This window comes from Megascapheus bottae, chromosome 10 (assembly GCF_031878675.1).
Source record: "Megascapheus bottae isolate mThoBot1 chromosome 10, mThoBot2.hap1, whole genome shotgun sequence".
NCBI lineage: Eukaryota > Metazoa > Chordata > Mammalia > Rodentia > Geomyidae > Megascapheus > Megascapheus bottae.
In genome coordinates, this window is record NC_143518.1 from 38,464,654 (window position 1) to 38,489,913 (window position 25,260).

Genomic DNA, 25,260 nt, shown 5'->3' on the forward strand with positions numbered 1-25,260 from the left:
TGAGAAAGCCCAAGGACAGTGCCCAGGCCCTGAGTTCAAGCCCAAGGACTGATAAAAAAAAATGGATGAGAGGGCTGGGAATGTGGCTTAGTGGTAGAGTGCTTGGCTAGCATGCATGAAAACCTGGGTTCTTTTCCTACCACATAAACAGAAGTGACACTGTGGCTCCAGAGAGAGAGAGAGAGTGAGAGAGAGAAGGGGGGATGGGCAGATGCTGGCAGTTCAAGCCTGTAATCCTAGCTACTCAGGAGGCTGAGATCTGAGGATAGGAGTTCAAAGTCAGCCTGGGCAGGAAAGTCTGTGAGACTCTTGTCTACAAATAACCTCTCAGGAAAAAGACAGTAGTAGCACCATGACTCAAATGGTAGAGTGCTATCCTTGAGCAAATGGTGTATAGCAGAGGCAAGGCAGAGAACTGGCAGGTTTGGGGGAGGGACCGTGTGGGGGGATGGAATTGCCTACCGGGTGTGCCCCTTTTCTATTCTCTGGGTCCCCTAGATAAGCTCAGCAGTTCTGTCATTCTACCCTCTGAGTGTCACACTTCGAAAGCATGTCAATCCAAGAGAACATTCAGCCCCAGCAGCTTTGGTCATGGATCTCACGGTCCCAAAAGGACTTGGCAAAGTCTGTACTAATTGGAGCTCCAAGAGGTAAGAAGGAGACTAGAAGGGTTGAGCACAAAGAGCAAGGTAGGCAGGAATCAGAAGCGGAGGTAGAAGGATTTGGGGAAGGTATTATCAGGGTATCCCTGGTGTTAAATATGCACCCTGGTCTGAGCTTCCTGTTCAGGCCCCACAGGTGAGCCAAAGGACAGCCTAAAGCGTGGGCCCCACGGGACACTCCCGTGTTTCCTGGACTCTGGTCCCTGGCATATAGGGTTTCTATTGGCAAGAGAGACGCTCACTGGTGACACTTTAACCAGTCTCAAGGCTGATCCACAGCCTAGCAGGGCTTTCGCCTCTGTCCATGCCATATTGTGAAGCGGACCTACAGAGAAGGTCGGGGGAGACGTGCTGTGACATGGAAGGTGCAGCTGGACGGGGTGCAACTCTGGGATGGGATGGGTCAATTCTCTCCTAAGCCTCCACATACCTGGAGCCATCTTGAATAGGCTAGACACCCAGGAGCAGGGGAGGAAATCAGTTAATTGCCAGGGGTGGGAGGAAATAAACAGGGACCTTAGAACACAGAACTGAGTGGTTCCTGGGTAAGATAATGAGGGAGTACTGTGAACTATACATGGAAGGGAGCTGAAGCTGCTGTACCTGCTGCAGGGCGAGAACTCGGATTGTGAAGGGCCTATGTAGTTGAGCCTAAGATTGGTCAGATCTAGATTTGAATCCCATCTCTATAACTTAAGAACCTGAATGATCTTAGGGAATTTATTTTAGCTTAACCCTATTTCCTTATCAGTAAAAGTGGGATTATTAGAGCATTTCAGAGTACATGCTTTAAGACTCATTAGCATTAAATAAGATAGTATATGCATAACACTTGCTTCAAAAGAAGACCTCCTGGGCTGGGAATGTGGCTTATTGGTAGAGTGCTTGCCTAGCATGCACGAGCCTTGGGTTCAATTCCTCAATGCCACCTAAGCAGGAAAAGCAGGAAGTGGTATTGCGGCAAAAGTGGCAGAGTGCAAGCCTAGAGCAAAAGAAGCCCAGGACAGTGCGCAGGCCCTGGGTTCAAGCCTAGAGCAAAAGAAGCCCAAGGACAGTGCGCAGGCCCTGGGTTCAAGCCTAGAGCAAAAGAAGCCCAAGGACAGTGCGCAGGCCCTGGGTTCAAGCCTCAGGACTGGCAAAAATAAAAAGGCCTCTACAAATCTGCAGAGCTGTGAGAAGGAATATGGTGCACCACGTGGAGGCAAGGCAGGCCTTGCAATCCCTGAGACCCCTTCTACTACTGCAGGACCAGCTGGGTATCTGCGACGTGCTAGCATAGCCCAGCTAACCCAAGAGCTGGGGACTGCCTTCTTCCAGAAGCAGCAGCTCTCAGCCGCTATGGCAGATACCTTCCTGGAACACCTCTGCCTGCTGGACATCGACTCTGAGCCAGTAGCTGCTCGAAGTACCAGTATCATTGCTACCATTGGTGAGTCCGCATGTCCCCTAGCAACTTCAAACAGCATCTCCAGTGTGCCAAAGGGTATTCCCTCGTTCATGCATGTGTGTGTGTGTGTGTGTGTCTGTGTACTCAAAGCCTTGCACTCTTGCTTGTTTTTCCTGCTCATGGTTGGTGCAGTACCACTTGAACCATACTCCACCTCTGGGTGGTTTTTTTTTTTTTTAATTTTTTTTGCCAGTCTGGAGCTTGATCACTGTCCTTGAGCTCGCCCACACACACACCCCGGCTTAAGGCTAGCACACTGCTACTTGAGTCACAGCACTGCTTCTGGCTTTTGCTGTGTATGCAGTACTGAGGATTCACACCCAGGGCTTTGTGCATGCTAAGCAAGCACTCTCCACTAGGCAACACTCCCAGCCACATTTCTTGTTTTTTGCTAATTAAATTCTCCTGGACTTCTCTTCCAGGACTGGTTTTGAACCATGATCCTTAGATCTCAGCCCCCTGAGAAGCTATGATTAGAGGAGTGAGCCATCAGCATTGGGCTTACTTCTTCATTTTAATCTCTGAGATGTCTCTATGTTTTAACATTATTATTCAGTCCACAGATTTGTAGACAAAGTTTGGGGCTCAGGATTACATCAGTGAATAAAACAGACAACTGCTTGCTTGAGCTGATGGACTAGCTGGATGGAACAGCAAATAATCAACAATAAATAATCAAAGAGTAAATCAGGGTAGTGAAAATGATAAGTGCTATGGGGAAAAGAGAAAGAGAGTATGGTAAGGGAACCAGGGCTTTAAGAACAGGAGGGAGGTTATGGCTCTAAACAGGAAGGGGAAGTGGGGCTTGGCTCAAGAGGCAGGATGGTAGCCTTGAGCTGAAGAGCTCAGGGACAGCACCCAGGCCAAGTTCAAGCTATAGGACTCCCCCCGCCCCCCCACTACACACACACACACACACACACACACAGGAGGCTGAGATCTGAGGTTCAAGGTTCAAAGCCAGCCTAGGCACTAAAAAGCCCACAAAACTTTTATCTCCAATTAATCACCAAGAAAACTGGAAGTGGAGCTGTGGCTCTTGGGATAGGGTGATAGCCTTGAGCTGAGGGACAATGCCCAGACCCAGAATTCAAGTGCCACAACTGACAACTGTCAAGTCATGACAATAGTTTAGATAACCAAAGGAGTAAAGGTGAAAGATGTAAGTCACATGGCTATAGTTTTCAAGTCATGACAATAGTGTAGATAACCAAAGGAGTAAAGGTGACAGATGTAAGACATAGCTCAGTGTTAAAGCACAGGTTTACCATTAGCAAGTCCCTGTGTTTGATCCCTAGTATAAACAAATAAAGTAAAAATGACAGAGGTAAGCCAGGCACCACAGCTCAAGTCTGTAATCCTAGTCACTGAGGTGGCTGCAATCTGAGGACTGAGGTTCAGAGCCAGCCCAGGAAGAATCATCCCAGGGAGACCCTTGTCTCCAATTAATGGCTCAAAAACCACAAGTGGAGCTCTGACTCAAAGTGGTAGAGAGCTAGCCTTGAGCAAAAAGCTCAGGGACATGGAGCCAGGAGCATAGCCTAGTGGTGGAGTGTTCACCAAGCATGCACAAAGCCCTGGGTTCGATTCCTCAGTACCACATACACAGAAAAAGCCAGAAGTGGTGCTATGGCTCAAGTGGCACTAGTCTTCAGCATAAGTGTCCAAGAACAGTGGCCATGCCCTGAGTTCAAGCTCCATGACTGATTAACAGAAAGATACGGTTAACCACTAGAGATCTACTGAAGAAGGGAAACCAAGGAGAGAATAGTGAAGTCGGAGAACAGGAAGAGAGCCTGGTTTCCTGGAGGCCAAGGGAAAGAGCTGGGTGTAGCTCAGTGGTAGAGTGCTTGCCTAGTATACAGAGGGCTCTGGATTTAATCTCTTGCACTAAAGGAGAAAACAAAAAGTCAGGCACAGGTGGCTCATACCTGTAACCACAGTTACTCAGGATAGGCTGAAATCTGAGCATTACGGTTTGAAGCTAGTCTCACAGAAAAGTCTGTGAGACTCTTATCTCCAATTTACCAGAAAAAAAAAAAAAAGCTAGAAATAGAGGTGTGATTTAAGTGCTCCAGTGCCAGCCTCAAGCAAAAAAGCCAGAGATCGCAGGCAGGGAATGTGGCTTAGTGGTAGAAGGCTTGCCTGGTATATGAAGCCCTGGGTTCAATTCCTCAGTACCACATAAACAGAAAAGACTAGATGTGGTGCTGTGTGGCTCAAGGGGCAGTGACGGAAGAGGAGGAGGAGGAGGAGGAGGAGGAGGAGGAGGAGGAGGAGGAGGTGGAGGAGGAGGAGGAGGAGGAGGAGGAGGAGGAGGAGGAGGAGGAGGAGGAGGAGGCGGCGGCTGTAGATGGTCCAGGAAGAAGACAATATTCTCAGACAGAACTCAGCTCTCAATGAGACTTCTGAGCTTTCAAGCTTCATATCTGTCCCAAAATATCCTCATCTGACTTTAACCCCTGTCCCCTCAAAGACTATCATATTGCTGCCTCCCTCGTGTGCGACTCTGGGTGAGATCCGGGAATAACGGTCAGGTGCCGGCCTCCCACGCTGTGCGCTGTGCAGCGGCTCTGGAAGCAGCGGCGGGTCCGGCTGTCACTTGAGTTCAAGGCTATCTCTGGTTCCAGGGCCGGCATCTCGCTCGGTGGAGCGCCTCAAGGAGATGATCAAGGCCGGGATGAACATTGCCAGACTCAACTTTTCCCACGGTTCCCATGAGGTGCCGGGCGGGAGGGTGGAGGGCGGAGCTGGACGGCGCTTCTGGAAAAGAACGCCTCCTGAAATCTCCGTCCCGCGCCCGCCCCCGCCCCCAGTACCACGCCGAGTCCATCGCCAACATCCGGGAGGCAGCGGAGAGCTTTGCAACTTCCCCGCTCAGTTACCGGCCTGTGGCCATTGCGCTGGACACCAAGGGACCGGAGATTCGAACTGGGATCCTGCAGGGGGTGAGGGGCGGGGCCGCACCCAGCCAGCGACCGGAGGACGCGTGGGCGACTGGGGCGGAAGAGGCGGGGCCTGGGCGGCCCAGGGGCGGGCCCAGGGCGGGCCCAGGGGCGGGGCCTGGGCGATCCGGGGGCGGGGCCGGGGAGGCCTGGGTTGGTACAGGGGCGTGGTCTGGGCGGGGTCCGGGCGGGGTCCGGGCGGGGCCTGGGCGGCCCGGGGCGGGGCCGGGGCGGGGCCGGGGAGGCCGAGGATCTCCAGGATCTCGCCAGCTCTGGCCTCTTCTCTCCCCCAGGGCCCAGAGTCGGAAGTGGAGCTTGTGAAGGGCTCCCAGGTGCTGGTGACTGTGGACCCAGCCTTCCGCACACGAGGGAACGCGACCACGGTGTGGGTGGACTACCCCAATATTGCCCGGGTCGTCGCAGTGGGGGGCCACATCTACATCGACGACGGACTCATCTCCCTCGTGGTCCAGAAAGTCGGTGCGGATGCTCCTCCCACCCCACCAAACCCTGGGCACATTCTGGGCACATTCCTTTCCCCTCGGCGCCCCCACCACCCTCCCCTGGCCACGTGTCGACCCGGGGTCACCAGCCGACGGGGGTGGGGGCTGGATTCGGATTCATTTGTCTGGAGCCTCGTGTGTGTGTGTGTGTGTGTGTGTGTGTGTGTGTGTGTGTGTGTGTGTGTGTGTGTGTGTGTGTGTGTTGTGTGTGTGTGTGTTGCCAGTCCTGGGCTTGAGCTCAGGGCCTGAGCACTGTCCTTGGACTTTCTCAAGGCTAGAGCTCTACCACTTGAGCCTCAGCACCACTTCCAGCTTTTTTCTATATATGTGATACCGAGGAATTGAGCCCCGGTCTTAGTGCATGCTAGGCAAGCACTCTACCACTAGGCCAAACTCCCCGGGCCCCCTGTCCTGTTTGTATGTGGACTCAGAACCAGTGGAAGAAATAAGAACATGACCCTTGAGGGCCCAAGCCCCGAATTTGCTCTGTTGTGACTCTGCCCCAACCTCCCTCACCTTTGACAAAAGCTGGCTCTTTCCATGCCCATAGGCCCAGAGGGGCTGGTGACCCAAGTGAAAAACGGCGGTGTCCTGGGCAGCAGGAAGGGCGTGAACTTGCCAGGTGCTGAGGTGGACCTGCCTAGCCTCTCGGAGCAGGATGTCAAGGACCTGCACTTCGGGGTGAAGCACGGTGTGGACATCATTTTTGCCTCCTTTGTCCGCAAAGCCAGTGATGTGACTGCTGTCCGGGCTGCCCTAGGGCCAGAAGGAGAGAGCATTAAAATTATCAGCAAAGTTGAGAACCATGAAGGCGTGAAGAAGTGAGGCTTAGTCTTTATTCTTGTCGGGTCTATCACCATTGTCCCTCTTCTGCCTGCTACCCTCTGCCATCTCTTGGTTCTGCCCCAGCCCTGATTCCTCCAACTGCCCAGGTTTGATGAAATCTTGGAAGTGAGTGATGGCATCATGGTGGCACGGGGAGACCTGGGCATCGAGATTCCAGCTGAAAAGGTTTTTCTGGCTCAGAAGATGATGATTGGGCGCTGCAACCTTGCGGGCAAGCCTGTGGTCTGCGCCACACAGGTCTGGAGTGAACACTTGGCCTTGGGGTGCTCTGTGGGTTATGGAGACACTGAAGTGAATACCATACCTTATAGCTACACCACTCTTGGCTGCTCAGTGTTTGATCCTGCGGCGATGCAGTTAGATAGAAATACTGTAAGGTGACCCGTATTTTTAGATGAGAAAACTCAACTGTCAGGGTCTGGGACTGGACTTGTAGGTTTCTCAGAGCACGACTCCTACAGTTCTGATGTCTTCGTGTCCCTCAGATGCTAGAGAGCATGATCACTAAAGCCCGGCCAACTCGGGCAGAAACAAGCGATGTGGCGAATGCTGTTCTGGATGGGGCGGACTGCATCATGTTGTCTGGAGAGACCGCCAAAGGCAGCTATCCCGTGGAAGCCGTGAGGATGCAGCATGCGGTAAGTGCCCAGGATTCAAACGCCATGAAACCAACCCTCGTTGGGTCCCTTGTGGCCCCTGCCCAGCCTGACCTCTTGATGCCTTCAGATTGCCAGAGAGGCCGAGGCTGCTGTGTACCACCGGCAGCTGTTTGAGGAGCTCCGCCGCGCGGCACCACTGAGCCGTGACCCCACTGAGGTCACCGCCATTGGTGCTGTGGAGGCTGCCTTCAAATGCTGTGCTGCGGCCATCATCGTGCTGACCACGACTGGCCGGTGAGGGGTGCACTTGCACCAGATGGGGCTTGGGCCAGGGGTGGGCTGGGGCGGCCCCTAGGCCTGAGTATTGTCTGCTGGCCAGGGATGAAGCGCACTTCCTCAGGACAAGAAGAGCTAGAGCTGTAGAGGCAGAGCTTGCAGGCAGACCAGGACTTGTGCAGTGAACTCCAAGGGGACTGCAGGGGACAGTGGCCTCACTAGGCACATCACTTGGGCTGAAGGAGCTTTATAATGCTGAGGTGTTGCCGAAGTGCCCAGTGTGCTTGAGTTCAAGTGTTTCTTTATGAGACCTTGGGTAACTCACCTGAGCCTTAGAAGCCTATAGCCTGTTCTGTCTCCTTGAGTTTATTTGAAATAACCATTTGTTCTTCTTGGATTTGTGAGGATTAACAGATTATTTTTTTATACCAGTTATGGGGCTTGAGCTCAGGGGCCTACAAACTGTCCTTGGGCTTTCTCAAGGCTAGAGTTCTACTACTTGAGCCACAGCACCCATTTCTGGCTTTTTCTGTGTGTATGGTACTGAGGAATCAAACCCAGAGCTTCATGCATGCTAGGGACACTACCGCTGGGCCACTCTCCTGGCCCCTTTACAAGAGATAGTAAGTACTATTTATAAATTTAGTACTGAGCCAGCCTGGTGGCTCACACCTGTAATCCTAGCTACTCAGGAGGCTGAGATCGAAGGATCAAGGTTCAAAGACTGCCCAGGCACAAAAAAACCCTGAGACTCTTACCTCCAGTTATCCTCTAGAAAATGGGAAGTGGGGGTTGGCTCAAGGGTAGGGTGGTAGCCTTGAACTGTAGAGCTCAGGGACAGCACCCATGCCGACCAGCCCCATGACCCACAAAAATAATAATAAGTTTAGTACTGAATACCTGGATAGTCTTTAGGAAGGTGTTATTTTTTGTTGTTGATCTTTTGTCTTTTTGTGGTATTAGGGCTTGAATTCATGGCCTGGATCCTGTCCCTGAGTTTTTTGCTCCAGGCTAGCACTCTACCACCTGAGTCACAACACTACTTCTGTTTGTTTGTGGTTTAGTTTGGTTTGGTTTTGGTGGTTTATTGAGATAAGACTCTCTAGAGGGTTGGGAATGTGGTCTAGTGTAGGGTGCTTGCCCAGCATGCATGAAGCTCTGGATTCAATTCCTTGGCACCACATACACAGAAAAAAGTCAGAACTGGTCCCATGGCTCAAGAGGTAGAGTACTGGCCTTGAGAAAACTCAAGGACAGTGTCCAGGTCCTGAGTTCAAGCCTAGGACTAGCAAAAAAAAAAAAAAAGTGTCTTGTAGATGTTCTTGCTCAGCCTGGCTTTGAACTTCAATCCTTAGAACTCTGCCTCCTAAGGAATTACAGATGTGAGCTACTCTTACCTGGCAAGCTCAGTTCTTTTACTGGCTAATTGGAGACAAAGTATTTGGAACTATTCAGCTCTGGCTGGCTTTGAACGGTGAACATCAGATCTCAGCCTTCTGATTATCCAGGGTTACAGTAGTGAGCTATAGTACCTGACTGGATTTATGTTTCTCTTTTCTTTTCTTCCTTTCTTTTTTTTCAATCTTTTTTTTTTTTTTTGGCTACTCTTGGGGCTTGAGCACTGTCCTTGAGCTTTCTCAAGGCTAGTGTTCTACCACTTGAGCCAAGCACCACTTCTAACCTTTTCTGTGTAGATGGTATCAGGGAATCAAACCCAGGGCTTTGCGCATGCTAAGCAAGCACTCTACCACTAGGCTCTGGATTTATGTTTCTTAACTTATTTAACATAACTTATTTCATATAGTATATACTTACTATCTCCTATCATCATTGTGTGGTAGGGAGAAAACCAAGGCCCAGAGAAGTAGTATAATCTACTTATGGTTACATAGTTGTTGACACTTGGAACCAGAACTCAAGCTTATTTCCTGATTGAGCACCATTTTAATGTTGTGTCTTGTCTGTCTTCTTCCAGCTCAGCCCAGCTTCTGTCTCGGTATCGACCACGGGCAGCAGTCATTGCTGTCACCCGCTCTGCCCAGGCTGCCCGCCAGGTCCACCTGTGTCGAGGAGTTTTCCCCTTGCTCTACCGTGAACCCTCAGAGGCCATCTGGGCGGATGATGTGGATCGTAGAGTCCAGTTTGGCATTGAAAGTGGTAAGTCCCCTGGACTTTCTACCTCCTCTGTGGCTTTTTTTTTGTGGGTTATGGGGCTTGGACTCTGCTGGCGTGCCATCCCTGAGCTCTTCAGCTCAAGGTTACTGCTCTACCCCTTGAGCCACAGCGCCACTTCCAGGTTCTAGTAATTGGAGATAAAAGTCTCATGGGGGCTGGGAGTTTGGCCTAGTGGTAGAGTGCTTGCCTAGCATGCACGAAGACCCAGGTTCGATTCCTTGGTATCACATACATAGCAAAAAGCCGGAAGTGATGCTGAGGCTCAAGTGGTAGAGCTTTAGCCTTGAGAAAGTCCAAGGACAGTGCTCAGGCCCTGAGCCCAAGCCCAGGACTGGCAAAAAAAAAAAAAAAAGAGTCTCATGGACTTGAGGGCCTGGGCTGGTTTTGAACTGGGCTGGTTTTGAATGGGGAGATCTTCAGATCTCAGCTTCCTGGGTAGTTAGGATTACAGGCATGAGCCACCACGCCCAGCTCTCCAGATTTTTTTATTCTGTTTATTTCTGCTAGTTCTGGGGCTTGAACTCAAGACCTGTGTATTGTCCCTGAGCTTCTTTTACTCAAAGCTAGCACTCTACCACCTGAGCCACAGCACCATTTCTAGCCTTTTTTTTTTTTGCCAGTCCTGGGCCTTGAACTCAGGGCCTGAGCACTGTCCTTGGGCTTTCTCAAGACTAGAGCTCTACCACTTGAGCCACAGCACCACTTCTGGCTTTTTCTGTGTATGTAATACTGATGAATCAAACCCAGGTCTTTGTGCATGCTAGGCAAGCACTCTACCACTAGGCCATACTCTCACCCCATTTCTAGCTTTTTCTAAGTAGTTTATTGGAGAAACGAGTCTCATGGGCTTTCCTGCATGGTCTGGCTTCAAACTGCAATCCTCATATCTCAGCATCTTGAGTAGCTAGGATCACATGTACGAGTAGTCTGACCTCTTTCTCCCAGCACTGCCACGCAGATGGACAGACTTAATGCTTAGCAAGGATATACTCCATTCTGCCCTGTGAACATGCTGCTGTCTTCACCTTCCTGGCATTGCTCCAGCTCAAGTTCCTAATCCCACCCTGCAGCGTAGCCTTGCGGTGATAGAGGCTAACCTGTGTCTGTCAATGTCAGAATAACTCCTTCCTCCCTCTTCCAGGAAAGCTCCGTGGCTTCCTCCGTGCTGGGGATCTGGTGATCGTAGTGACAGGCTGGCGACCTGGCTCTGGCTATACCAACATCATGCGGGTACTGAGTGTATCCTGAGATGCCCCTCCCGCCTCAGACCTGGCTTGTATCATTTCCCTTCCTTCCTCCACTCTGCTGCCTGAAACCAAGTCCCCTTCCACAGCATACCTCTGTACCCCCATCATTACTAGCAGAAATCACATCTGTCATCTAGCCCCATTCCAGGGTACTCCTCCCATCTCCCTTTCACACAGGTCCTGGAAATCTGTGTCCAATTAATTTTGCACTGGTTACCAATTGTATATCCTCTGCATCCAATCTGCTCAGCTAGGCCTAAGATGCCCTGAGCCTTTAATCCCAGCTTGGCTGGTTAATTCTATTCATCTAGGCTCCCAGTCCTTGGGGCTGGGAGAGGAATTAGGGTTATCTTTTCCACAGCCTATGCAGAATCTTTTTAAAAAAATACTTTGTATTTATGCAGTCTAATGTTTTTCTGTGGGGCCCTCATAACATGACCATCTCCTGAGAGGTGGATCTCCTCCAATACTCTGAAGGGCCATCTCGGTGGTTCTGCTTCAGGGTGATTGACAGTGATAGTAAACTGATGTTTGGGGGAAGCTAGGGTAGATGGATGTTGGGGAGATCTGAAAGCCAAATGGACTGCTTGTATGTGTATGGGGGTGGGAAGGAGGGGGTAGGACTCAGGACTGGTGCACTGTCTCTTAGCTTTGGTGTTCGAGGCTAGTGATCTACTAGAGCCATACCTCCACTTCTAGCTTTTTTTTTTTTTTTTGCCAGTCCTGGGCTTGAGCTCAGGGCCTGAGCACTGTCCTTGGACTTTCTCAAGGCTAGAGCTCTACCACTTGAGCCTCAGCACCACTTCCAGCTTTTTTCTATGTATGTGGTACCGAGGAATCGAATCCGGGTCTTCATGCATGCTAGGCAAGCACTTTAACCACTAGGCCAAACTCCCGGCCGCACTTCTAGCTTTTTATTAGTTACCTGGAGATTAAGTCTCATCTGGCTCACCAGCCAGGGCAGGAAAATCCTCAGATCTCAGCCTCTTGAATAGCTAGAAGTATAGGCATGAGCCACTGGCACCAGGCCAGGTGGGCTGCTCTTGTTACTGACTTCACAAGCTCTGTGCTAGACCAAGAGACTATTCTGGCACTCTGGTGCTCACCGCTTGCTGTGATGAGTCACATACCCTTGATGCACCCAGAAATTCCTGCACACCCACACACAGACCAGAAGCCAAAATGAGTGTCGATTTTCTTTTTAAACCCAACTGTTTTGGAGCAATTATAAAAACTTCTCCCACATGCCAGAACCCCAGAACTCTCCACCCAGGAGAGAAAGATATCTAGGCTCCTGGCCCCACGTTCTCCTATGCTGCAGAGTAGAGGGGACAGTGTACGTGGATAAGGAATTACTCCGGTCACTGAGGAGGCAGAGTAGCTGGATGGTCTGCCCTTCCCCAGGCATAGATACCTCAGTGCTTCCCCTTATTCCTGCACCACCAGCAAACCCAAAGGTAGGCACATCAACTTCCCCATCTTGGGTGGCCCCTAGCGCTACTATCTGGATAGGGAGGTTTAAGTATTGCTGCTGATGGCATTTAATGATCATACAGCTAGCATGGTGGGGCCCTGTCTTCTGCTGCTTCCATCTCCCTACTTGGAAAAGTGTGTGTGTGTGTGTGTGTGTGTGTGTGTGTGTGTGTGTGTGTGTGTAAGGACAGACAACAAAAGAATGAGGACAAAATGAATTGATAATAAGTTAAATTAGTAACTGAATAAACTTAACAAATGACAATAAATAAGACACATAAATAAAGGACAAAAATAAAAGCCATGTAAGAATTTAGCCACTTGCCCCCGACCTGGGGAGGATCTAAGCTGGCACACTAGTAAGGTATTGAGTTTCCCTTAGCTTTAAGTGGGGGACACCACGGGGCAAGAGGCAGCTCCAGCTTTACAGATGGTTCTACCACACAGAGACTGCTGGGAACTTGGAGGGAGATGCATGTTCCCACTTAGGGTATAGACAGGAGGATCTAGAGGTGGCAGTAAGAGGGCAAAAGAGATGCCCACACTCAGGACGCAAGACATTTGTTGGCAGTAATGGGGGCACAGGTAAATTGACAGCTATGCTAAGATAAAGACGCCAGTCAGGGGACAGGAAGATAAACAAGCCAGCCAGAGCCTGAAGTATGACAGGCAAGGAAAGAGACATCTCGTTACTTGGCAGTGATGGCGGTGGCAAGTACTTGTGCTTAGTTAAAGGCAGGGTCAGGGGCTGGGACCTGCACCTGGCAGGACCATGGCCAGGAGGGATACCCTTGTCACAGGGCTCTGAGTCACTTCTACTTGGCAGTGGAGACATACAGCGCCTGACATAGTGCCTTGAACATGGTAGGCACTGAGATACATATGGCAAATGAGCGAATGGATTGGGAGGTCACACAGGCTGTGGCTGCTTGGGTTGAGAACATAGAACATTTTCATGGTGGTAAGGGGAGACATTCCCACAGGGCAGTGTTGTGGGACCCCTTGGTGTTGCCCATGGGGCATCTGCCCTTGGACATATACACTATTGCACCCTAAGAGCTAAGGCCAGTATAACCAAGGATTTCACATGTTGGCAGAGAGCTGGGGGCCCCGGGGGGGGACTGGTTCTGGTGCCGATGGCCTGGGTGATTGTGCTGTCCCTGGAGGCTTGGCCAGGAGCCCTGAGGGGGGCAAGCGCTCACTTCCAGAAGCCTTTCGCCCAGGAGAACCATCACCTGTTGCCCTCTGAGGCAGAGAAGGTTGGGAGGCGGAGAGAGGGCGTCCCCGGGGTCCTAGCCGCTTTCCACCTCCTCCTGGGGGTGGGCCCAGCAGAGACACCTGGGAGCGCCCAGCCCGGGATAGGCTGGCATGGAGTGTTCGGGCAGGTGGGGCAGGCAGACGGGAGGTGGATGCCCAAGGCCCCCTGGCCAGCAGAGGACCAGCTCGGACAGGCACCAGTGGGGAGGCTGGGGATCCTGCTGAGCGGCGAGCAGAGCGCGCAAGAAGGGTGGCTGGAGAGTCAGGGGATAGGGGCAGAGAACCCCGCTGATGAGTCAGGGCGATGGCCACACTGGATGTCATGGCAGCTGCTTGAAGGGGTGCGTGCACCAGTGGCTCCCACAGGACTGGCTTTCCACTTAGCCGGGCTCCTGTGCCTGGGGCCAAGCCTCGAACACCCCGAGCCATGTCCCTGTCGTGTTGCACCAAATGCTGCTCCATGATGCCACCGCTGCTGCTGGGACTTGGCTCAGAGCGCTTCCTCTGCAGGATGGAATTCTTCTTGCCTAGAAGGTGTCCCAGCAGAGAAGAGTTAGAATAGGGAAGCAGTCCAGGATGGAAGCTGGATTTCAAAGCATTTGAGGGTAACAGGATGGAGTGGAATATGGTGATGGCTCTGGGGTGGGGTAGATCTTGGAAGATAGGGCGGAAGGAAAAGAATATGAATTAGAGCTAGGCAGGTTCAGAGGCTGATACTCAGGAGGACGAAAGGCATGAGGAATATGGATGATATCACCTGCTGAGAAGTAAGAACTAAGGACAAGGTGCCTCGGTCCTATAATGTCTGCTGCCGCATTTCCTGGGACTGGGTGGGTTGGCATGTGGCACCAAAGCAGGAGAGCCTAGACTTTGCCATGAGGTTGAGAAGGTGCAGTGGGGACCCTGAGCAGATGGGGTAGACAGGCCTCACCGATGCGGCGCAGCCGATCCATGGCCACAGTCTCAAAGGCCCGACGCATCATGGGGAACTCCTCCAGCACAGCATTGAAGTGGTCCACGCTGAGTGAGTAGAGGCGGCAGTAGGTGTCAGCCCTCACACTGGCTGTGCGCCGGCCCCGAGTCAGCAGGCAGATCTCTGCAAAATTAGAAGGCTTAGGACCCCTTCCCCAGACCTCCCTTTCTCCATGAGCTCCCTCTACAGGCCCCGCAGATTCTAACCCAGAATCCTGACTCCTTGTCAGACTTGGGAGAAAATAATGATGACTCCTTTGCCAGGAGCCCGAATGCCCCAAGCACTGACCTTCCCAGTGTTTGAATACAGCTCTCTGTTCTTCTCACATGCTCCAAGTTGCAGGTGACACACAGGCAAGCTTTGCTGGCTCTCAGACTCCTAACTACGCCACTCCAATTTTTTTTGGGGGGTGGTGGTCATAGGGCTTGAACTCTAGACCTAGGCATTGTCCCTGAGCTCTTCAGCTCATGGCTACCACCCTACCCCTAAGCCACAGCCCCACTTCTCATTTTCTAGTAATTAATTGGAGATAAGAGTCTCATGGTCTTTAGTACCCGCACTGGCTTTGAACCTTGATCCTCAGATTTCAGCCTCCTAAGTAGCTAGGATTACAGGCGTGAGTCACCAAGCCCGGCTTCCACTCTACTTTAATCCTCAGCCCAATTGCTCTGTATCCAGGCATAGACTTGGGGTAACTCTGTGTATCTTCCCCTGCTACCCCTTTGAATGACCACCAAGGAGCTTCATAGAGAAAAGCAGAGCTAAAAGGAGGCCAAGAACAAAATGTTGGGATTGATGGCTTGGGGACTGAGGTTTTATGAGCCTCATTTTGGGCAACAGCTGGCAGAACTGCCCCCACTGCCACAGGCTGGGTCCCTGGATCATTCCGCCAGGTCAGACTTCAGTCCTGTGATAGTGGGCTTCATTCCTCTCCTCTCTTTTTCTTAACCTATAGGACCCCTAAATTTCACTGCTTGAATCCAAAAAAAAGGCCTCTAAGTTGGAGCTACACATTGGAATCTCCTGAGGGCTGGATTTTGTTTTTTGGTGGTATTAAGTTTTCAACTCAGGGCTTTTGCTTTCTAGGAAGGACACTGTCACACATGTGCCATGCCCCCAACCTCACCTTATTTTTGTACTAGGACTAGGACTTTTTGTGTTTGTGTTCATCCTGCGGCTTGAACTCAAGGTATGGGCATTGTCCCTGAGCTTCTATGCTCAAGGATAGCACTCTACCACTTGAGCCACAGCTCTACCTCTGGCTTTTTTTCATGGCTAATTGGAGATGAGTCTCCCAGGTATCCCTCCCTGCCTTGGTTGGTTTCAAACCTCAATCTTCAATTTCCAGGTACGAGCTACCAGCACCCAGCAAGAGTTAAAACTTAGGGCTTCTTGGCTGTTTTTTTCCCTTCATAGTTGGTGCCATATCACTATATCATTTGAACCGCACCCTTCAGTACAACTTTTTTTGTGTGTGCTGGTTCTGGGGCTTGAATTCAGGGCCTGGGTGCTATCTCTGAATATTTTGCTTAAGGCTAGTACTCTAGCACTCTAGCCACAGTGCCACTTCTGCCTTTGTTGGAGATAAGAGTCTCAGAAATTTTCTGCTTGGGCTGGCTTCATACCATGATCCTCAGATCTCAACCTTTTGAGTAGCTAGGATTACATGCAAGGGCCATGAGCACTTGGCTCAATTTATCTATTTTTTCCTCAGATTAATTGAAGATAGTCTCTCAGACTTTCCTGCTGGGCTGGTTTTGAATGTCCCAAGTAACTAGAATTACAAATGTGCTTTCCTGGCATCTAATTTATTTTTAATCTTTCATAAACAGTCTCATTTAGAGATCTGTTCTAGACTGCAATCCTATTTATTCTGTCTGGGATGACAGGTGTGTATCACTACACTACTTTTTTTTTTTATTGGCTAAGATAGGGTCTCATCAATTTTTTGCACAGGCTGACCTCCAACTACAATCCCCTGGATCTCCTCTTCCAGACACGAGCCACTACAGCTGGTCTCCAAAGAAGCTTTTAAAAACACAGCTCCATGCCCCAGGCCTAGAGATTCTTACTGCTTAGGCCTGGTGAGGGCCTGGAACTCTGGGATTCCCTCGCATAGCTAGTTAGGGGCTATGTTCCAGGGAGTAGCTTCCATCTGTCCAATGCTTGCCACCACCCCTACCCCCTCCCTGAGACTTGCTGACCCCCAAAGTAGGATCCGTCAGTGAGGCGGGTGTCCCGGGCACCACGTGCCAGCACGCTGAGCAGCCCATGCTGGATGAAGTACATCTTCCTGCCCACGGAGCCCTCACGCACCACGAGGTCTCCTGGCTGGAAGACCTCAAAGCGCAGCTTGGTGAGCACTGCAGTGACGAAGCTGGGATCCGCATGGGCAAACAGTGGCATGTGAGCTACTAGGCCCCGACAGGTGAAGTTAATGATCTCCTGGGCAGAAGAGAGGCTTGTTAGCCAGCTGTGCCCACCCTCCCATCCCAAGATGTCCCCATCTAACTCTTCTGTCTTCAGAAGTTCTACCCCTAGATCAAAATCTGAAAAAAATAAATAAAGAAAAGAAAGGCTGGGATTGGTGCAGGGGGCTTGGAAGCATCCCTAAGCTCCTGCCTTCAGAACACTCCCATGAGTCTTCGTGGAACCACTTCTCCCGAATAGAAACCTCCACAGTCTCTCCCCCATACATACTTCACCCCCCCCCCCCCCGTGAGACCTTCAAGAAAGACCTAAGGATCCCTTCCTAACACCTGGCCTCTGTAGGGGCCTCTGAAGGCCTCATTCCCTACAGGGGCATCTGCAGACCAATGCCTCCTGCTCCCAGACAGTACCCTAGAAGCCATGATCCTGGACAAGCCCCATACCCAGAGCCCAGCTCAGCCCAGCCCCACCTCCCGCAGCGGCTCGCTCAGCTCGCCCAGGATGCTCTCCTCATCAAACATCTTGCCCTGGTAGCGATGCTCGTAGTACTCATGGATGCGCTGCCGTGTGTCGGCTGGCAGCTTGTGGAAGGACATGTACTGCTCCACCTGCTTGTACTGGAGGGCCAACACATCATCAGCAGGAAAAGGACACAGACAAGGGAAGGGGAGGTGAAAGGTCATAGACCCAGGTCAGACCAAGAGGGGTAGAACTTTGACACACAGGGCAAATATAGGGAAGACACACAGCAGTCACAAAAAACCCAGACACGAGCAGAGGAAGGGGCCAATAACAGCAAATTCAGCCACACAAAGAAAAAGTTCACACGGGGGATGAGACAAATGGTCACGGGGCAGGGAAGAACACAGAGGCTCATCAGAATGCGCCTTGAGTTGAGCTGCCCAATTCCCAGCACCTCCATGCCCACCCCTGCCCTCTCCTGTCCCTGCTGACCTTCTCTTGATACTGACGCCGGGAAGAGTCCAGGGACTGGATGAGTGCGGTGGCATGGCCGATGAACATGGCGTAGCAGGTGGCGCCCACGATCATGCTGAGCATGGTCAGCCAGACGTCAGGCATGCCCAGGGGCGCCTGCTGCCCGTAGCCGATGCACAGCATGTGGCTCATGGCCTTGAACAGGGCGTGGGAATACTGGCGGCCCCACGAGTGGTTCTGGGGGGCAGAGTACATTGCAGATCTGGGCATGGGTCCCTCAGAGCCTCACTCTTCAACCGCCCCTTCTTCTCTTTTAGTCCTACTTCAGACCTCCCTTCAGGAGGCACTTGTTGGATTCTGGAGCCCCTTGAAGCACAAGGGGCCTGTTTTGCAAGTTGGAGGGAAGCTCAGTTTCTGCCTAGGCTTCCTTCAACACACGAGGACTCCATCTGGAACTCTCTCCTTTCACCTCCCTCTGCCCACCTACCTCCTATGTTCTCTGTTGGCCATCTCTGACCTCCTGCTCCCAGGGCCATCCCTATTGCTTGGGCACAAGAGCCTTTAGAAAGCCCAGAAGCAGCAGAGCTGTGGGGGCGTCTCACCACCATGCGGTTCATGGAGACCCAGCAGTCGGGAGGGAAGTCCTGCAGCATGGGGACCAGGAACTGCAGACAGCCATCCCAGTGACAGAGCAGCAGCATCATCCCAATGAGGTTGAAGATGCGAACCACAGCGCTGGCCAGGTCATAGGTCATGTGAAAGATCTGAGGAGTCCGAGGAAGGGCTGCTGTGGACAGGAACCCCTCCCTGCTGGTCCTCCTCCAGTCCTAGCCTTGCAAATTGTCTTTGAACTTCTCCCTTGCCCCAGCTTCCCTGAATTAAAAAAATGTGGCTATTATTTATTTTCATAGAGTTTTATAGCGCACACGCACGCATGCACACACACACACACACACACACATACACACAGAGCCAATACAAAGTAGGTTGTGTTATTATTTTCATAAAACTGAAGCCAATCAAGTGGCCAGAATCACACAGTAAGTGCCATGGCAGAGACTCAAACAGTTCTGCTGCACGAGTTGCACAGATGCAGCCTGGAAAAGAGGAGAAGGGGGCTTTCCACGTAATGCCTCCAGGCCAAGTGTATAAGAATTAGATTGGACAGTTCTTCCTCTCTAACAAACCCAATTGTTACAAAGAATTTCCTGAGAACTTGCTAGGTTCCTGATGCCTTAAGTGCTCCATACAAATTAAATCCTTTAATCCTTCAACCAAATCATAATGAACTATAGAGTCACCATCTTAGGGAATAAAAATCAGTCTTGTATATATTCTAGATTTAAGAAATTAGACTCTTAACTCCCAGGAAAAGATATTTTAGAACCTGTACTCTCAACCACTGAACGCTGCTGCCCTGAAGGAGCAGCTTCCTCTTCACGTCCCTCTTCTACCCAGCCAGCCATCAACTAACCCTAAAGTGTTTGTCCAGCTGCTGTGCATTACCCTCTGGCACCATCAGCCCCGCCTCATGTCTCATTCCTTGAACACTTATTCTGTTCCTATTTCCTCCCAATGACTGCAAACAATCCATCCATGGAAGCCTCATCTACCTGCCCCATCCCATAAAGTCACCAGGATCCCCACCACAGCAGCTTCCCACTGAGGAATCTGCAAGCCCCCCTGCCCACCTCCCCACCCCACCTCCTCCCACTGGTGTATGTAGCGGATGAGGCGGGAGAGGCGGAGCAGTCGCAGCAGGCTGAGGATCTTGGTAAAGCGAACGATGCGCAAGGCTCTTGCTGTTTTGTAGACCTCGGCATCCAGCCGTGGCTCTAACTCCACCACCAGGAAAATGTAATCCACTGGGATAGAGGAGATGAGGTCAACCAGGAACCAGGTACGTAGATAGCGAGTGCGGATGGCACGTGGTGCCAGCAGGATCTCAGCGCCTTCCTCCACTACAATGCCCGTCCGGAAGTTGAGCACCAGATCCAGCAAGAAGAATGTGTCAGAGAGGACATTGAAGACGATCCAGGGTGGGGAGTTCTCCTCCTTGAAGAAGGTGATTCCCACTGGCAGCACAATGAGGTTCCCCACCATCAGCAGCAGCATGATCAGATCCCAGTAAAACCTAAGGCAGGATTGGAACACAGAGTGAGGCCCGGGGGACATTTCACCAGTACAGCATGGACAGAAGCCTGACATTGTCAAGAAAGAGTGAGCAGAACAGAGATTAATGGTCACTAGGAGGGAACACTGGGACCACCATTTGGGAAAAACAGTTCCACATCATTTAGTTAAGTTAAATGTTTGCATTCCTTGCAGCTCAACAGTTCTGTCCTCTGTCCGTGGGTACATGTGCACATTTAGAGAATAAGCTCCATGACATATCGATAGGAATCCTTATAACAGGATTAAATTTGGTGCAATTCAAATGACCAGCTGTAGAAATTGTAAGGAAGACAAGCAAGGGGCTGACAATATGCTAAGCATGCAAAATGGCATGAGTTTGAGCCTTACTAAAGCAGGGAGGGGGGGAAATCCCAATTAAATATACTGCAACATATTCACTCTATAGCTAGAAAACCACCCAATGAAAGCCCAAGGACAGTGCCCAAGCCTTGAGTTTAAGCTCCAGGAGTAGCAAAAAATAATAAGAGGAAGAATAGTAGAGATGAAGAAGAAACAAAGAATCATAATGTCATAATGATACATATCCAGATACAAAGAAACATGATACAAACTCAAATGATTCCACTGACACTAAGTTCCAAAACCAGGCAAAACTAATCTATATGCATTGTTTCAGAGTTCATAGAAAAGTAACAAAATTGAAGAGTCCAGAATGTTAAAATATCAAGGTTCATTCAGTTCAGTGGTCAGGTCACAAGCTCTTTTTCTTTTTTACTAGTCCCGGCACTTGAACTCAGGGCCTGAGAACCGTTCTTGGGCTTTCCTCAAGGCTATCGCTCTACCACTTGAGCCACAGCACCACTTCCGGCTTTTTTTTTTTTTTCTGTGTATGTGGTACCGAGGAATTGAACCCCGGGTCTTTGTGCATGCTAGGTAAGTACTCTACCACTCTAGGCCAAAGTCCCGGCCCTCTTTTTCTTTCTTTCTTTTTTTTTTTTTTGTTGGTCATGGGGTTTGAACTCAGGACCTGGGTGCTACTCCTGAGTTCTTTTTGCTCAAGGCTAGCATTCTATCACTTTGTGCCACAGTTCCACTGCTGGTTTTCTGGTGGCTAATTGGGGATAAGAGTCTCATGAACTTTCCAGTCCAAGGTGGCTTTGTACAGCAATCTTCCGATCTCAGCCTCCTGAGTAGCTAGGGTTACAGGCATGAGCCACCAGCACTGGGCACAAGTTCAATTTTGTTTTCTTTTGCCAGTCCTGGGGCTTGAACTCAGGGTCTGGTCACTGTACCTAAGCTTCTTTTGCTCAAGGCTAGCACTTTACTGTTTGAGCCACAGTGCCATTTTTGGATTTTTCTGAGGAGTCAAACCCAGGGCTTCATGCATGGTAGGCAAGCACTCTAACACTAAGCCACATGCCCAGCCCACAAGTTCAATTTTCAACACAACCCTCCCCCACCCCAATCCTACACAGGAGGCTGAGATCTGAGGATGGCAGTTCAAAGCTCGCCTGGGCAGAAAAGTCTTATCTCAACCGATAAAAAACCTGTAGTGATGCTGTGGATCAAAGTGGTGGAGCACTACTAGCCTTGAGCAAAAAAGCTCAGGGACAGGGCCGGGAGTTTGGCCTAGTGGTAGAGTGCTTGCCTAGCATGCACAAGACCTAGGTTCGATTCCTCGGTTTCAATACATAAAAAAGCTGAAGTGGTGCTGTGGTGCTCTGGTGCTGTGGCTCAAGTGGTAGAGTGCTGGCCTTGAGGAAAGCCCAACGACAGTGCTCAGGCCCTGAGTTCAAGCCCCAGGATTGGGGGAGGTGGGAAGCTCAGATACATCATATTGGCCTGAGCTCAAGCTCCATGACTGACAAAAATATAAATAAATAAATAAATAAATAAATAAATAAATAAATAAATAAAAAAGAAAGAAAGAAAGAAAGAGTGTGAGGACTGGAGCTCAAGTTCCAGTACTGCAAAAAGAAGAAAAAAAAAAAAGATTTGAGAGAGGAATGCGAACACTGTCCCTGAGCTGTCTGCTGAAGGGAGCTACTGCCTCACTCACAGGGGTGGGGGGTGGGGGTGGGGGAATTAACTGGAGATAAGAGTCTCAGGAATCTCAGGTACTTTCCTGCCTGGGCTGGCTCTGAATTATGTCCTCAGATGGCCTCTTGAGCAAATAGATTAGAGGCATGAACCACCGGCGCCCAACAATGTATACCTCTTAACATAGATGTTGTTACGTGAAAACTTGCTTTGTAATTACAGATATATATTTATGCTATACATACATGTATGTATATATTCATCCCTGTTATGTGAAATTGGTGCCATCATTATTAAACATTATTAAATATTTTAAAGTTGTAAAAGCAGATACAGTATTCTCTGTTTACTTTACAGGGTTGTTAAAAAAATTTTCCATTGCCCAGGCTCAGGGGTAAGGCGGTAGCCTTGAGCTGAAGAGCTCAGAGACAGCGCCGAGGCCAAGTTCAAGCCCCATGACCCACAAAAAAAAATGTTTTTCCATTGAGACAATGGATATGACAGTGCTGTACAAATAGTAGTTGGTGCTATGACTCACCCACCGTTTAGTGCCCGATTTCTGAAAAGGTTGCTGTTCTCCCAGCTCTCTGATCATTCCTAGTCTAGGACCTGATGTCCTTCTCAGTCTCTCTTACCCCTTTCCCCTCCACAGCATCACTGGACACATGAAATCAATTTCTCTGTGAGATGGTCTAATATCCTGCCTTCTGTCTGAACTGAGCTTTCTAGGGATTCCCCCTCCTACACACGCCTTTGATGGCTGCACATAGAAGAACTCCTAAGGAGATCCCAAGGCAGTGAGGTTTGAGCTCTACATTCCTTTTCTTTTCTAACCTCCCTGCACCTGCGGCTGTGCCCACTGGGACTCTGGTTGAGCCCAGGCAAAGGAAAGCTAGACTGCTGTAGCAGAAGCTGTGGAAAAAGCAGGTCAGTAGGGAGTAGGGTGAAGCCTTCATTCAGAGAAAAATTAGTGGATAATCTGAGAGATTCAAATGCCTACAGCGGTTTAATTTTAGGACACATCTAATCCTAGCAGAAAGCCAAAGCACAGCCCAGTCTGACTGTGATTCCAAAATCAATCCTTCAGTCACTAAGAGGGAACTAAGTGATTCTCAAATCCAGGTCTCCAGAAAGCCCCTCAAACGGTGTGTTTTCATGAAAGCAACAACAACAACGAAAAGCCTAAACCCTTTAGTCTCTCCCCCCTGCCCCACTTCCCCCACACCTCTCTTGGGCTGCTGAAGAGAGATCCTGCCCTGGGAGATACTGGGAGAGGAGAAGAAAAGGTTTGCTTAAGCCATCAGTGCATCTTCACAGCCTGACTCACAGGCAGTCACAAGCCCAGCGGGTGATGCAAGTAGAAGATGGAGAAAAGGCACAATCGTAAGGGGAATATGGCTTCTGGGGACAAACCTAAGGGTGAACTGGGGGAGAAGAGTTCAATCTATAGGAGACTTGAAAAGGTGCACTGGCAGGATGAGAGTCAGGCATAAAAAAAGAACTGGGAGGAACAATGGGGAGCAAAGGGAACAATTAATGTGAATGCACAGTAATGTCTAATAGTGTTTCCCTTCACACCTAGTCTTTTCCCAGCTCCACACACATCTCCACCTCAACCAAAAACTGTCCTTCATTTCCCCCAAGGACAGAGCTGCTCTCCTCCCCTAGCGACCTTGATGTAGAGGTACAGCTTGATGAGGACTGTAAAATGGCCCCACCCCCACGTTCCGTCCCTCCTCCCGGAGGAATCACCTGGGCGGTGGTCCTCCTTTGCAGCCTTAACTGCTTTGACTTTTGGCCCCGCCCCCCCTCCGCACCCGCCTTCAGCACCAGGGACAGCAACCAGTGCGGTGGTCTGGACCCCCTGCTCCTTCCAGGCTCCCTATCTTTCTAGGTAGCCCAACCTGCTGAGACAGGCAGATGCTGGGGGCGGGGTAGAGGGTGGGACACAGCCGGGTTCTACTGCTCAGGCTGACCCCGAGCCTCGGGACATGACATAAATTTCCAGATTCCCCAACACACAAAACTGGAGATGGCAAGAGAGGTTCCACACTAGGGTAGTCCCTGGCGGTCCAGATGGGCTACGGGGCTCCTGAAAAGGGAAAACAAGATGTCTGGAGATGTCTCGACGCTTGCTTGCCCTTTCCGGAGTCTCAGCCAGATGAGGCACGGAGCACCACCGCCGAGGACACCCTGCCCAGAAATCCCTAGGTTGGGTAGGGGGAGGCGAGTCTCCTCTGCACCCGGGGGCCCCGGGGCGTCTGTGGAGGGTAGGGCGGACCTGGCATCCGCGTCGCTGCCCACGGGGGTGGGATCAGAGTCCTCCGCCCTCCTGGCCGGGCCCCCAATACCGGAAGTCGCTGTAGGGGTGGATGATCCAGGCCCCCGCTGACTTCACCCGCTCCTGCTCGATTTCCACCGCCTTGTGGCTGCCGAACACCCGGAGAGAGAACTTGTTGACCGTGGGCTGCAACAACGTCCCGAGCTGCCTCCTCTTAGGCTCCGGCGCGGGCGCTGGGTTCCGACCCGAGGCCGCCGCGTTCGCCGGAGCCGGAGCAGCGGGAGGCGCCGCTTCCAGCCCAGGGGTCGTCCTTTCGCTGGCCCCGGCCGCCGGCCGCTGCTCCGCCTCCATGACGACCGCCAGCTCACGCGCTTGGCCTCTCGGACCCCTCCGCAGCCATCCGGGGGGGGGGGGTGGTCCGCGACCCTCAAGCAGTAGGAGCCGGCGCAGCCCCGCAGGCTGGGAGCGGAGGCGTCGTCGGCTCCGAACCGCCAGCGCGCGCAGCGGAGGGGGCGTGTGCGGGACCCGCGGGCGGGCGGGCGGCCGGCGGCGGGACGCGCTGCGCCCTCTGGCGCGGGCCGCGGGAACGCCGGGGCGGGGCGGCGGGGGCGGGCCGAGAGAGCCCGGGCCGAGGGGACTCCGCGGCGGGCGTGGCCTCGCCCGGTCCGCGTGGGGGAGGCGCAGCCGCAGACCAGGAGACGGCGGGGCGGGGCCGAGCGCTGCTGGGCTTTTACCCTGGGAGAGCCAGAGAGGGTGGGGCCGCCTGCCAGTGGCGGGAAACAGCTTGTGCAGAGGAAGGCCAGGGAGAGATCGGAGATTCTGTTTTATGTCCCTTTATTTGCATTTTGAAACGGAGTTTCACCGAGTATCCGAGGCTGACCTTTGCTCTTGAGAGTCTTCTTCCCTGTCCTTACCCAGGGTCTGAAGTCCCCATTCTGTACCCTGTTAAGTCTTTGCCTCCTTTTTCTGAGCTCCTCCAAGCTGCTACCCCCTAGCATATTTCCTCAAAGTTCCAACCAACTTTCCCCAAAGGC

General features: G+C 51.4%; 2 protein-coding genes across 2 annotated transcripts; one reads left to right on the forward strand and one right to left on the reverse strand.

The window, feature by feature from the left end:
- Positions 1-982: 982 nt before the first annotated feature.
- On the forward strand, positions 983-11,099 carry Pklr (pyruvate kinase L/R). Its single transcript, XM_090339855.1, has 11 exons — positions 983-1,027; positions 1,909-2,091; positions 4,740-4,831; positions 4,926-5,057; positions 5,348-5,534; positions 6,108-6,378; positions 6,490-6,640; positions 6,889-7,041; positions 7,130-7,296; positions 9,254-9,435; positions 10,595-11,099. The coding sequence occupies exons 1-11, from the start codon at positions 1,021-1,023 to the stop codon at positions 10,699-10,701; spliced, it is 1,632 nt and encodes a 543-aa protein (XP_090195981.1). The 5' UTR covers positions 983-1,020; the 3' UTR covers positions 10,702-11,099.
- Positions 11,100-11,757: 658 nt separating this feature from the next.
- Hcn3 (hyperpolarization activated cyclic nucleotide gated potassium channel 3) lies at positions 11,758-24,577 on the reverse strand. The gene is made up of 8 exons (XM_090340801.1): positions 24,297-24,577; positions 19,474-19,903; positions 18,372-18,533; positions 17,788-18,006; positions 17,304-17,450; positions 16,608-16,848; positions 14,362-14,526; positions 11,758-13,957 (listed from the first exon to the last, which is right to left on the reverse strand). The coding sequence occupies exons 1-8, from the start codon at positions 24,575-24,577 to the stop codon at positions 13,257-13,259; spliced, it is 2,346 nt and encodes a 781-aa protein (XP_090196927.1). The 3' UTR covers positions 11,758-13,256.
- Between the last annotated feature and the right edge of the window lie 683 nt (positions 24,578-25,260).